The sequence below is a fragment of the Haematobia irritans genome, chromosome 2 (genome assembly GCF_050003625.1).
Source record: "Haematobia irritans isolate KBUSLIRL chromosome 2, ASM5000362v1, whole genome shotgun sequence".
Lineage (NCBI taxonomy): Eukaryota > Metazoa > Arthropoda > Insecta > Diptera > Muscidae > Haematobia > Haematobia irritans.
In genome coordinates this window covers 131571335-131585583 of record NC_134398.1, presented here as the reverse complement: position 1 = coordinate 131585583, position 14249 = coordinate 131571335, and the positions used below count along the sequence as shown (strand labels likewise).

At 43.0% G+C, this 14249-nt stretch overlaps 2 protein-coding genes across 3 annotated transcripts in view; both read right to left on the bottom strand.

Annotated features, from left to right (window-relative positions):
* Positions 1–10108, bottom strand: part of dpy (fibrillin-like protein dumpy) — a 99917-nt gene extending 89809 nt beyond the window's left edge. For both annotated transcript variants that reach the window (XM_075296159.1, XM_075296160.1), the window contains exons 1-3: positions 2848–10108; positions 1970–2284; positions 93–1901 (exon numbers count right to left, since the gene is read on the bottom strand). In XM_075296159.1, the coding sequence (XP_075152274.1) occupies positions 93–1901; positions 1970–2284; positions 2848–9985 (9262 nt within the window). In that variant the 5' untranslated portion in view covers positions 9986–10108. The remainder of the gene's footprint in view (positions 1–92; positions 1902–1969; positions 2285–2847) is intronic.
* Positions 10109–10943: 835 nt separating this feature from the next.
* Positions 10944–14249, bottom strand: part of LOC142225068 (uncharacterized) — a 153518-nt gene continuing 150212 nt past the window's right edge. The window contains exons 9-10 of the mRNA XM_075294843.1: positions 12423–12788; positions 10944–11113 (exon numbers count right to left, since the gene is read on the bottom strand). Of these exons, the coding sequence (XP_075150958.1) occupies positions 10944–11113; positions 12423–12788 (536 nt within the window). The remainder of the gene's footprint in view (positions 11114–12422; positions 12789–14249) is intronic.

The window sequence follows — 14249 nt, the reverse complement described above, 5'->3', positions numbered from 1 at the left end:
GATTTTTCAGTTTGCAATGAAAGTTATTGAAGACTGACTAAAGAAATGATCCTGTGAAGTATAGTGGTTTGAAAATATACAAATATACTCACATTGTACATAAGGATCGCCATTGGGATATTCGTCTGGACAGTAGCATTGTGCCTCATCATGGGGTAGTACCCTACAGGCGGCATTTAAACCACACACTTGATGATTACAGACATCAACAATGTTACCATCACAGAGGCAACCCTTCTTGGCATCTCCAACGCAGCCTTCCATGCACGAACATTCGTAGCCACCGGGAACTTCGTGGCAACGTGAATTTTCTCCACAAGGATTGTTGTCACAGCCACCTTCAAGAGGTTGACATTCGGTAGCAGCATCTCCAAAGAAGTCTGGTGGGCAGGAGCATTGAGGTCTACGGTCCACAACCCTACACTGGGCATTGACACCACAGGCACCGAATTCCAAGCAGGGATTACGGCATTTTCCTTTATCACAACGTTTATTGGTCTCACAGTCCTCATCATGTTGACACTCAAATTGAACACATTCTTTGCTGGGTTCACCTTCGTAACCATCAGGACAATAGCAAAGCATGCGATGTTCCGAGACAGTGCACAAAGCATTGCGTCCGCAGGATTTCTTATTGGCACAAGGATCAGCACATTGTCCTTTGATACACGATTGATCGGTGGCACAATCATTATTGGTTTTGCAACCGGCAACACAAGCTCCTCGTTCACACAGTTGGCCAACTGGACATGATTTATTGGCTCCACACTTGGAGCGGCATTTACCACGCATACACATTTGGCCACAGGCACAGTCGGTATTGCGAGAGCAGGTCTCAGCACAATAGGTATTACTTTCATCACATTGGCATGAAGGATTACATCTTTGTGGAGGCATTTGACATCCGGTGAGGCCATCTCCCAAGAATCCATTGGGACAACTGCATTGGACTCCATGATTAACTACCAAGCAATTGGCACATTGACCACATTGTCCGGGACTATCACAAGGATTCTTACATTGTTTATTGATACAGGCTTGATCTTGACCGCAGGTTAGATCATTACGGCAACCGATTTGGCAAATGCGATTCTCACAGATTTGTCCTTGGGCACAAGCCGAGTCAGTGTTACAAACAGTACGGCAAGAGCCACGCATACATTTCTCATCCGCCAAGCAGTTTTGGTCGTTGCGACATTTAGTCTGACAGCTACCACCATAGCAAAGTTGATTCGATTGACAGTCCGCATTAGAAGAACAGATCGTAATAGGAGGTTTACAGGATACTTCGGCATTACCGACCAAGCCATCGGGACAAGAGCAGCTCTTTTGATGATTGACGACAAAGCATAGAGAGTTGGTTCCACAAGCACGAGCGTCGGCGCAAGGATCTTCACATTGCTGATTAACACATGAAAGATGGTCAGGACAACCTTGGTCGGAACGACAACCAGCCACACAAGTGAGACCCAAGCACACCTCGCTATTGCGACAATCATCATCACGACGACACAAAGGTTTGCAAACGCCATTTTGGCACCGTTCATTGGATAAACAACCCTGGTCATCGGCACAAAGAGGTCGGCATACGCCTTCAAAACAGGCTAAACCATTGAAGCAATCACGATTTTCTGCACATTCCTGAGGTGGTGCTCGTACACAGCCCACTTGAGCTGTGGGGCTTGGAACCATGCCATCAAGGCAACTACAGGTGGCGCGATGATTGGAAACGGAACAAGCAGCATTGGGACCGCAAGGATTTTCCGAACAGGGATGAATACATTTGTCATTTCGGCAAGATTCGGAAGCACTGCAATCGTCGTCGGTGTGACAGCCAAAGACACATTTGTTGTGTAGGCAAACATGGCCCAAAAAGCAGTCATTATCAACACGGCAAGTAACTAGAGAGTGATGGAGGTACATTAGATCTACTGAAACAAAGAAGGCATTCGTTTTTCGTAATACTTACGCATGCAAATGCCTTTCAGACATTTCTCATTTAGGGCACAATCTTGATCATTACCACAGTGTGGGAAGCACATACCATCGCGACAATTATAACCCTGACCACATTCCAAGTCAGTGCTACAGGCTATCGGTATGCGTACACATTCCACTTCAGGATTTCCAGTAAAACCAGCAGGACATGAACATTGTTTGAAGTGACTATCAATGGAGCACAATGCATTCATGCCACAAGCTTGAGGTTGAGAGCAAGGATTAACACATTGGCCACCTTGACATAATTCATTTCCAGAACATTCGGTATCCAAAACGCATGCAGCTTCAGGAAAGAAAAAATCAAAGGTTAATTTAGAATACAGAAATGTAGCTGGAATTAACAAGACACAAATTGAGGGAAACATATTTTGCTACCAGCGGAAACTGCAGACGAAATGAGGTCGGACAATTACAATCGCTTCCTTAAGCAGAAGCGGACCTTCTTGATGAAATATATTTCTGTGCCACACAGGCTTGAGGAGGTCGGAATAAAACTTGAAAGACCGTTTATGTTTTTACAAACTACATTTTTTTTTGATTTCCTATCTTGTGTACAATGTATTATGGGTATTTGATTGGACGTGTTTGGTGTGATGATCTGAATTACATTCATTGAGATGTTGTTTGTTCTCTGTGATTGTGTTTCAATGTTCTGTGATTCTTTAAATTGGGATTTATTCTTGGGAAACAGTAAAATGTTGGAGTGTTTGTGTAACCCTTTACCTTTTGGGGTAAGTTGTGTCTACTGGTTAATCAAATCAAATGGGTTTTTGAGTTCCATTAGCCCTCATATAAATACTATTAAATACATTTTTAACTGTTCATACACTTGTGGTTAGTACTTACGTTTGCAGATATTCTCCGAACAATAGGAATTGATCGGACAATCACCGGTAACTTGACAAGGTGTTGGCAATGGTTTGCAGCCATTAACCCGGTCAGCGGGATTGCCATCATAACCATTGCGACATGCACACTGAGCCTTATGACCTTTCGGAATACATTCCGCATTGAGGCCACAACGTACGTTGGCGCATACATCGTGACATTTTGGTACCCCGTTTGTTTTCGTGCATTCTGCATGCGGTGGACAGTCTTCGTTGGTCTCACATTCTACTGAGGTGCGACAACCCTCATTGTAGGGATCACCAACCAAACCTGGTGGGCAAGTACATTTATATGAACCCCGTGAATTGCGACAACGTGCACCCGGACCACAAGGAGCATCTTTACAGAAATCAATAACATCACAGCCCAATTTCGGATCTCCTGTAAACCCAGGTTGACAGTGGCAAACTTGTTTGTGATTTTCGGTGGTACAGACGGCATTATCGCCACAGGGTTGACCAATAAGACAGGCAATTTTGCACATATGACCGTCACAAGTTTTATCGCTCGGACAATCATTATCCGTAGAACACTCGACTTTCCGGCAACCCGTTTTGGGATCTCCAAAGAAACCTTCTTTGCATTCACAATCGGCGGCATGGCTACGAGCCAGGCACTCTGCATTGCGGCCACATACTGCCCTTCCGAGACAGACATTCTCACAATTGGCCCTACCATAATCGTCGACAACACATATTTCATTGTTGGCACAATCCTGATCAACTTTGCACAATACTTCCTTAGTGCAGATGTTATTCAAACAGAATTGGAATTCAGGACACGTAGAGTTAGATTTGCAAGTTGGCTGACAAACACCTTGGATACAAAGTTGATCGGCAATACAATCGCGGTTCGATGAGCACAACGAAGAGCAGAGACCATTGGAACAGATACTTCCGGCAGCACATTGGGCATCGGAGTTACAATACTGCAATGGTACACAACCCAGTTGGGGATTACCTGTGGTACCTTTCTCGCATGAACACAGACCAATATGATTTTGAGCTGTACAACTAGCCTGGGAACCGCAAGCATTTGGCAAGGAACAAGGATCTACACATTTCGCATCTAAGCAAGTCTTATCGCTAGCACAGTCATCATTATCCGAACACTCTATATGAATACATTCCACCGAGGGGTCTCCTCGAGAATTAGCGGGACAAGTACAAACGGCACTGTGAGATTGAGCGATACAATTTGCGTTGATGCCACAAACATTTTCACGTTCACAGGGACTACGGCATCGTGCATTTTGACAACTGGCTGTGGAAGGACAATCTGAATCAGTTAAGCACTCATTGGGATCGCGGCATCCAGCATGAATTGGGTCTCCAATCAAACCTTCAGGACATTGACAGGTAAATGAACCAGGCAAGTTTTGGCAGAAAGCACTTTTATGGCATGGACGTGTCAAGCACTCATCGATATCTTCACAAACGCCGTTAGCCAGGTGGTATCCTTCATAGCATGAACATAGGGCTTTATGTTCTTCCACATTACAAGATCCTTTGCCACAGGTGATCAAATCGCATGGTTTAATGCATCTGTTTGTGGCTTCATCGCAAGCCCTATCACTGGCACAGTCATCATCTGTAATACATTCCACCTTGAAACAGCCAACCGCAGTATCGGAGGGATCTCCCAAATGGCCAGGGGGACATTCGCAGAAGGCTTGGTGTTGCTCAGCTTGACACAAGGCGTTGGGACCACATGTTGTTGCCAAACATGGATTTGAACATTTATCGTTGATGCAAGCCAAAGCCGTTGAACAATCATCGTTCTTATAGCATTCTTTAGGTTTGGCGCAACCTTTGACATAGGCATCTCCAACAGTACCTTCAGGACAGACGCATTTATAAGAGCCAGGAATATTTTCGCATTTGGCCGTTGCATGACAGGGATTTTCGGTACATTCATCAATATCGGAACAACCGAAGGGTGTTCCAATAAATCCTTGGGCACACTTACACTTTCCACCCAAACACAATTCGGTGGGAGGACAATCGGCATCGGAATCACATCCCGGTTGACATGTTCCATCATTGTTACATATTTCTCCTGGCAAGCAATTGTTACTGGTGTAGCATACTTTCCGGCAAACCTGTTGATAACAACGTTCTCCGATGGCACAAGCGGAAGTCTTTTGACAGGGCAAATTACATTGATTACCAATACACATGTGACCACTGGGACATTGATTAGTGGCTAGACATGGAGCAGGCACTCTGACACATCCTTGTTCTGGTGTGGGATTACCCTCGAAACCATCAGGACAGGAGCAGTGACTGCGTTGGTTATCGACGTTGCATAAAGCATTGGGTCCACAAACACCTCCAGTTTGACAGGGATCAGCACATTTATTATCGATACACGAACGATCGGAAGGACAGTCTTTGTTACTGCGACAACCAATGGAACAAACTCCTTTCAAGCAGGCCAACCCACTGGAACACTGGCTGTGATCGACACACGATATGACGCATACATTCTGCATACACTTTTCACCCATAGAACAGTCATTGTTTTCACGGCAAATAACACGACATTCTCCATTATAGCAAACCTCACCACCACAATCCACATCGGAACTACAGTGGGAAACTGATCGTGAGCAACCTTCCTTGGCTGTTTCGCCTATGGGTTGGAAACGGAAGGGACACGAACATATGGGTTTGCGATTTATAACTTTGCATTCCGCATTAGCTCCACAAGCATTATCACAAGGATTCACACAACGTCCCCCACTGCAGATTGTATTAGCAGGACAGTCACCATCACCATTTGGACACTGGCCTTCGGGTCGGCAACCTTGACGCACTGGATCTCCTATAAAGTGCTCGGGACATTTACACATGGGACCTTCGGTAGTTACTTCACAAATTGCTGAGTGATGGCAGCTGCCGGGTGTACATCCTCCGGTCTTTGTACATTCAACTTCTGGAATTGGATTAGCCTTATAACCAGCAGGACATTGGCAAACAGCGCGATGATCTTCGGCCAAACAGATGGCGTTGGGTCCACATGATTCCTGGTCACACACATCGAAGCAAGTGTGAGTCATACGGTTACACAACTGGTGCGTGGGACAGTCTTTATTGTATACACAAGGAACACTCTGACATCCTTGGTAAGGATCGTAAGGATCGCCAGCAAAAGGTCCAGGAGGACATTGACATTTAGCCTGATGATTGTTGGTAGTACATACCGCCCTGGGTCCACATTTAACAGCATCACATGCTGGTCTACAGGTAAGAGTTTCCTCAGGGCCATATTTAATGCAGGCATCAGATTCAGCGCATTCTGCATTCGAGCGGCACTGATGTTTTTGTACTGGTTGACAACCATTACGATCATTAGGATTACCCACGAAGCCATTGAGGCAATCGCATCTACCACGATGATTTTTGGCAACACACACTGAGTTTGCGGGACATGTGAACTCATCGCAAATCGAAACACACTTCAATACGCCCACAACATCAGGACGACAAGCGGAGACAGATGGACAGTCCTTATCCGAAGTGCAATCTGGAAGACTGGGCTTTTCGCAAGCTGAAACGACAGGATTCCAGACATAGCTGTCATCACAACCACATATGGCATTTCCACTTCCATCGATTTTACAAATCTCATTGGTGCCACAAACAACTTTGGAACAAAGATGTACGCACTCCTTGGCACCATCGTTGACCGCTGTGCAGGTGTAACCCAATTCGCAGTCATTGTTCGATTTACATTTGTCTTCGATATCGGGAACTTTGCGCTCAGGTTGACAACCGCTTTGCAAATTGCTTGGTACCCCAAAGTAACCATCACTACAAATACAGGAAGAACGATGGTCATTGGCCACACATAGAGCATTCGGGCCACATTGGATCTTGGAACAGGCATCGACACATTTGCGCAAACCTTTACTAAGTTGGAAGCAAATTTCCGAGTTTTTGCAATCGCCATCATTATTACATTGACCTCGAATGGTGCAGCCCTTTTCCTTATCATTAGGATCACCAAGGTAGCCCAAGGGACAAAGACACTTGCCGCCATCGCAAACTGCTCTAGGTCCACATGAAGTTTTGGAGCAAAGATCTTTACATTTTCCTCCCTCACACGAAAAGCCATCCGGGCAGTAGACTCTTTCATTGCATTTACATTTACGAGGATCGGTACAGAATTCATTGTCCACCGGTTGGCAGCTGGTAAATGGATCTCCACCAAAACCGGACATACAAAGACACTCAAATCCTCCATGAGTATTCAAGCAGGCAGCATTAAGGCCACAAGGTTTATTCATACATTCGTCAATGTCATGACAGCCTACGTAGGCATTACCGGCAAAGCCTTGAGGACAAACACAGGTGATGCCATTGGCATGAGCCCTACATTCAGCATTAGGTCCACAGCTATTGGGCTCACAGGCCGTTTTGCTTTGTGCACCACAGCCCTCATAGGGATTACCGGTGGTGCCAGCATTACAAGCACATTCGGCACTTCCAAAACCATAGGCACAATGAGCATTAAGGCCACAAGGTGGATCACATTCTGCCATCTTAATGGGAGGCATGCATATCAAATCAGGGTTACCAATGAAATTCGGCTCGCAAACACATTTGCCACTGGACTTATCACACATGGCCCCAATACCGCATACAACACCATCACATCTCTCCTTGCAGCGACCATTTATACAAATTTGTCTTTCATTACAGGGGCGAGACGCCGAGCATTGATCGGTGGAACAAGAGCCACCAGGGAAAGGATTACCCAAATAGCCCTGGGGGCATTTACAAGTTGGTCCTTCCGAAGTCGGTATACACAGGGCTCCTTCTCCACATATGACATCCTTACATTGTGAGACACATTCCCCATTGTCATCCTTGACAAAGCCAACACGGCATCGACACCAACCAGCATGATTTTCAGTCTCACAGAAAGCATTCGAACCACATAGGAGACTTGCGCAGGGACTAATGCAAGTACCTTCCATACAGGCCAAATTACTGGCACAATCGTCATTGGTGACACAAACGCTTTTGGGTTCATCAGTTGATTCCAGGATGCAACCGCTTTTGTAGGCATCTCCGGTGAAGCCCTTGGGGCAAACACATTGATAGCCTCCTTTCTTGTTGACACAGTATGCCCCGTAGGCACAGGGTAAATGGGCACATTCGTCTTCGTCAGTACAACCCAATAGGGGATCACCCTTATAGCCCACTTCACACATACACTGAGGTGGATCACTGGGAGTACATTTGGCATTGATACCGCAAGGGAATCTTTCACAAGGACTTTTACATTTATTATTGTCATATGGATCGAGGAAAAATGGTGGTGGGCAGACACACTCGCCAGGTTGTACACATTTCTCATTGGTGTTACATTCTTTATCGGCAGCACATTTCCTCTGGGCTGGAGAACATTGGCCATGATAGGCATCGCCATTATAGCCCTCGGGACAAACGCAAGAGAATGATCCAGGTTTATTGATACACTCAGCTCCATAGGCACATACACGGTTACCTTGCTCCGAGCACTCGTCAACATCCACACACGAACCATCCGAAAGGGTCTTATATCCCTTGGGACAGGCACAGTAGCTAACACCGCCAGCAATCGATATGCATTCAGCTCCATTTGGACATTTCTCACCACCACTAGAGCAACCAGCTAGGATACAACTACTGCCTACCAATTTGAAAGGAGGCTGACATTGACACTCAGGAGAATCGCATTGTTCGCACATAACAAAGGGATTACCATTGAAGCCCTGGGCACAACGACATTCATAACTTCCGGGTAAATTCTTACACAAAGCGTTCATACCGCAAGCAGGTTTGGGACGGTTAGCGGAACACTCATCAATATCCTGACATTGGCCAGTACCGGGATTTCTTTCGTAACCTTGACGACATATACAAACACTGGTTCCCGTATAACTATCAGCCACACAAGATTCTCCAGGAGCACAAGGGTTGGCATCTGAACAAGATGGGGGAGCTCTGGTGGTGGCACAGCCCTCACGGTAAGCATCTCCTGAAGCGCCTGAAGGACATTGGCATAGATATCCACCGGGCGTATTGGTACATATGGCATTGGTAGCACAAGGATTGGCCTTACATTCATCGATGTCGTTACAACCGCCAGGCATTTCAGGGCTTCCGGTGAAACCTTCGCCACATAGGCATTGGGCCTGACCATTCGCTAACATACATTGGGCATGAGCTCCACAATTCTTGAATTCACATGGATGACGACAATCATTACCGACATTGGGTTCTGGACACAGACATCTGTTTGCTGAATCGCAAATGGCATTACCAGGACAATCATTGTCCTTTGAGCAAGTAACAATAGGGACACAACGTACTGTGGGATCCGGATCGGGTATTGAATCTTCGGGGCATTGACAAGTAAAGCCACCATTCATGTTGATGCAAACTGCTCCCTCCCCACATTTATTTCCCATGCGACACTCATCGACATCGACACATTTGGTTTGGGGGTCTCCAGAGAATCCGGAGGGACAAGAACATGAAAAGCTTCCTAGGGTATTGGTGCAAGTGGCATTCGTTCCACAACTTCCGAAGGGACCATGAACCGAATCACATTCATCGATATCTACACAACCTGCGGCCACATCACTGGGATTGAAGGTCCAGCCATCTTCGCAGATACAATAGGCCTCATTGCCATCAGGTTTGCAATAGGCATGCTCTCCACAATGCACATCAGCACAAGGCTCCTTACACTGGACACGAGGTGGTGTGCCAACATACCCTGCTTCACAATCACATCTATACGAGCCGGGAGTATTCGAGCATTGGGCATGGTCTCCACAAATACCAGCATGAGTACGACACTCATCAATATCCACACAACTTGAGCCCATGGGTTCGAAACCATCCAAACAGAAACATTGATTCTCAATACATTCAGCATTGTTGGTACAATCGAAATTCGTAGAACATTGAATGTTGACATCCACTTGCTCACAAGCCGTCTTGGCATCGGGTTTACCAGCAAAACCTTGGGGACATCTACATTCGTAACCGGGTTGTTTATTTTCGCAAATGGCATGGGCACCACAGGGTTTTTCCATCGTTGAACATTCATCGATATCGGTGCAACCGCGGAAGGGATCACCCGTAAAATCTGGTTTACAGGAGCAAACAAAACTGCCAATAGTATCGGTACATATGGCATTTTCGCCACATGGATTATCTTGACATTCATTGATATCTGTAGAGATGCGAAGGATTCAAATGGGTGCGCGGGTCAAAAGTTCATTGAATGATAACACAAACAGGAATGTTGGCACATATGGGTGTTTTACAACAATAGAAAGTGAGACAATATCGGTGAAGGTGAGAGCCGTGAACATAGCAATTGCGTGTAATTGTTTTTTTTTTGGTTTACGGACAATTGCATTTGTTGTTGTTGGTGGAGGTTGTGGTGTTATGAAAAAATGTTAATGAAATTAGTGTTTTTTTATATATTTTTTTGGGGAGGAAGAGAGGACTTAAATCTAAAGAAACTTAAAAATTATAATAAATATTTTTTTTTTTTTGATAAAAAAGGGGATCTAAGGAAGAATAGCGTGAAAATAGAGCAGTAGTCGAGAAAATTGAGAAATAGACAAACAGGAATAAAGAGAGAGTAGAAGCAATAGCTTTATAAGCTTTACAAAGATTTTTATTGAATTACTCTCTGTAAGCTAGAATATAAGCTGTAGTTTTGGTGAAAAAAGCAAAGGTGTAATATTTGAGGTTTGGATAAAAAGGCTTATGAGACTGTTTGAAGATGCCAACTATTTCTATTATATAAAAATATGTGCAAGCTTTTGGAATTTAGTTATAATTGATGTGAGTTTCCATTTGGTTTTAACGAAACGTAGTGTGTATAAAAAATATTTGATTTTTTTTTAATAATTCAATTATATATACTAGACATAACTATATAAAATCGTTAGTTACTTTAAGTCGCCGTTTGCATGCAAGACAATGGCAAACTAATACTAAAATTCAAATCAATACCAAAATGTACACTCTAAAACGTTGTCAGGAGGAAAAGCTAGCATCTAAATAGTTGTACGATTCCGATATCTTCACCATGAAGAAGGTGAATGAATAAGTCTTGGCAATGTAGATGTAAATGGAGTTGAGACCCTTAATTGGAATTGTTACTGGACATAACACACAAATTGGATGATGACATTTGCAAATGGTGTCTGGACACGAAAGATATGAAAGACTCGTACAAATTCCTGTGTCAGTGTCCAGCATTATCCTTAAGAAGAAACAAGATACTGTGGGAGTGTAGTTTAAGGACCATACTCGCCTTCATCAGGGTCTCTGGTTGGATGTTTTAAGTAACATTAAGGAACATTAACATTCTTGAGCGACTTTAGAGAAGTCCAATTCAGGAAAAAGAAGTTGGAAAAATTCGATCCATTCTTCTCATCGTCTACAATCTAACCTATCCTATATAGAGATATTAAAGGACATTATCTGTCTGTTCGTGATATTTTCGTTCGCCTCGAGACGAACGATTCGTCAAAAATCACATATTGATATATCGAAAACAAAAGTCTGTAAAATCCCAATTGTTTCGGTGTTCGATAGTAAATCATAAATAATGATTTCATGACAAATTTCCGGATTTTCTATCAAATATATCTAAAGTTATTTTTAATTTCAATCTAGACGAACGATTCGTCTCGAGTCTAATTTGTGTTTCATGAACAGGCATTAAGTTAATTAATCTAACCCGTAGTCGACATTTTGTAGGGCTAAGCATTCACTCTAATAATGGATTTGATGATGGACACTATGCCAACGAGCAGTAGGAGAAGAAGTTGATTATGGATCAGCAAGAATGCTGACCATAGTGAATATATTCACAGATATACACTAAAAAAAGGGTTTTCTTTTCTGAGCAACGAAATTTTAGACAAACAAATGTTTCTTTTGACGCTACAAAGTTTTTTGTTTAAGACAAATGAAAATTATTAGAGGCAATCGTTGCAACATTTGTGATAAATTCGGGTTAATTTGCTCTTAAAGAAAATACTCCATAATAAAGGGGAATTTCGTACCGGAGGAAAGTATTTTTTCTTTGGGTGTAGGCATTTCGCTTACACAAATTGGTATATAGATGGATGGACAGACTACATTGTAATGAAGTTGACAACTGTATTAAAATTTATTTGATATTGGTTTTGATTTTTTTTTAATTTTTTGGATTTAAATAAAAATGTTTAAAAATATTAATTTTTAGTATAGTTGAAAATTTAAACTTTTTCATAACAGTTTTAATTTATTTGGATGTATTAATACTGTAGAAATATATGTATTAATCATATTGTTCATAATATAAAAACATTATAACGTTATTCTTAGTTTTCTGACATTACATTTGTTTTATGTATCCTTTAGAGAAGCTTGCAAATATTTTCAATATTCAAGATATAAGCTGCAAGTTTCCAAAAGCGAGGAAAAATGTATATTTAATGATCGAATATATTTATGAATACTAACTTTCACAATGCAAATAACCCTGGCCTTGAAACCCGCTAGGACATAAGCAACGATATGAACCAGGAAAATTAATGCATTTAGCATTGGTGCCACATTTAGCAACACCATTATCGGGATTACATTCATCGACATCTACGCAAGCCATACCGGCACCATTTCGGCCCAAAGCTATTGATGTTTGTGTATCTGCTGTTGTTGCTGTTCCATAGCCTGATAATGGCTGTGTTGTTGTATTACGCTGGTGATAATCAAAGCCATAATCCTCGAGTTGAAAACCCGGTGGACAACGACATATAAAACTACCGCCCATGTTCACGCATTCAGCACCCAAACCACATGGATTGTTAATGGAGCATTCGTCGACATCTTAAAATATTAAAAATTATTTGGTGTGTGGTGGTGTTGATGGTGAAAGATGTTTGTTTTATTTTTTTATTAAATATTATTATTTTGTCATTATGTTTATATTTTAGGTGAGGGGTAATTATAAGAGCAAATGCAGATACATATATGAATAATTTAATGTCATGTTATTTTGGTTATAAGTTTATTTGACGAAAATGGTAAAAATTTTGTTAAGAATTTCGTAAGAATATTAAGAAGAAATCACTAGTGCGATAAGAAATTGCGGACTAATAACATTTTGAATCTGTATTGATGAAGTTACTCTTGAGGGAAAGAGAAACTTATCCTTAAATGGATAGGTTAGGTATAAAGGGTGATACGGTCAAAATTTGGTCAATATAAACTTGACGTATTTCTTTCAATTTTGCATTTAAAAAACCTGAACACCCCTCATTTTGAAGGTGTGTGTGTGTAGAATGTTGTTCCTATTTTGATTTTGGAATTCACTCTTCAGTTGTCAAAATGCCGTCCAAGCAAGAAGAGCAGCGTATCAAAATTTTGCTCGCACATCGCGAAAATCCGAGCTACTTGCACGCAAAGCTGGCAAACTCGCTAAAAGTTGCCAAATCAACCGTTACAAATGTAATTAAAGTGTTTGGGGAACGTTGGTCGACAGCCAGGAAGTCTGGATCGGGGGGAAATCGAAAACCGGAAGCCGCTGAGACGACAAAGAGAGTTGCCGGTAGTTTCAAGCCAAACCCTAACCTCCCTCTCCGAGATGCCGCAAATAAGCTGGGTGTATCGTCTACAACCGTGCATCGAGCCAAAAGAACGAGCCGGACTATCGACTTACAAGAAGGTAGTGACTCCAAATCGCGATGATAAAAAAAATACGATGGCCAAAGCGCGATCCCGGAGGCTGTACACGACGATGCTGACGAAGTTTTACTGCGTGGTAATGGACGACGAAACCTACGTCAAATCCGACTACAAGCAGCTTCCGGGACAGGAGTTTTATACGGCAAAATGAAGGGGAAATGTAGCAGATATTTTCAAGCACATAAAACTGTCAAAGTTCGCAAAGAAATATCTGGTTTGGCAAGCCATCTGTACCTGTGGCTTGAAAAGCAGCATTTTCATAGCTTCCGGGACTGTCAACCAAGAAATTTACGTGAAAGAGAGTTTGTATAAACGTCTGCTGCCTTTCCTGAAGAAACACGGTTGTTCCGTACTGTTTTGGCCGGATTTGGCATCTTGCCATTGCGGTAAAAAGGCCATGGAGTGGTACGCCGCCAACAACGTGGTGGTTCCCAAGGACAAGAACCCTCCCAACACGCCAGAGCTCCGCCCAATTGAGAAATACTGGGCTATTGTCAAGCGGAACCTAAAGAAGACCAAAAAACTGCTAAGGACGAGCAGCAGTTCAAGGCAAACTGGCTTTCTGCGGCGAAGAAGGTGGACAAGGTGGCTGTACAAAATCTG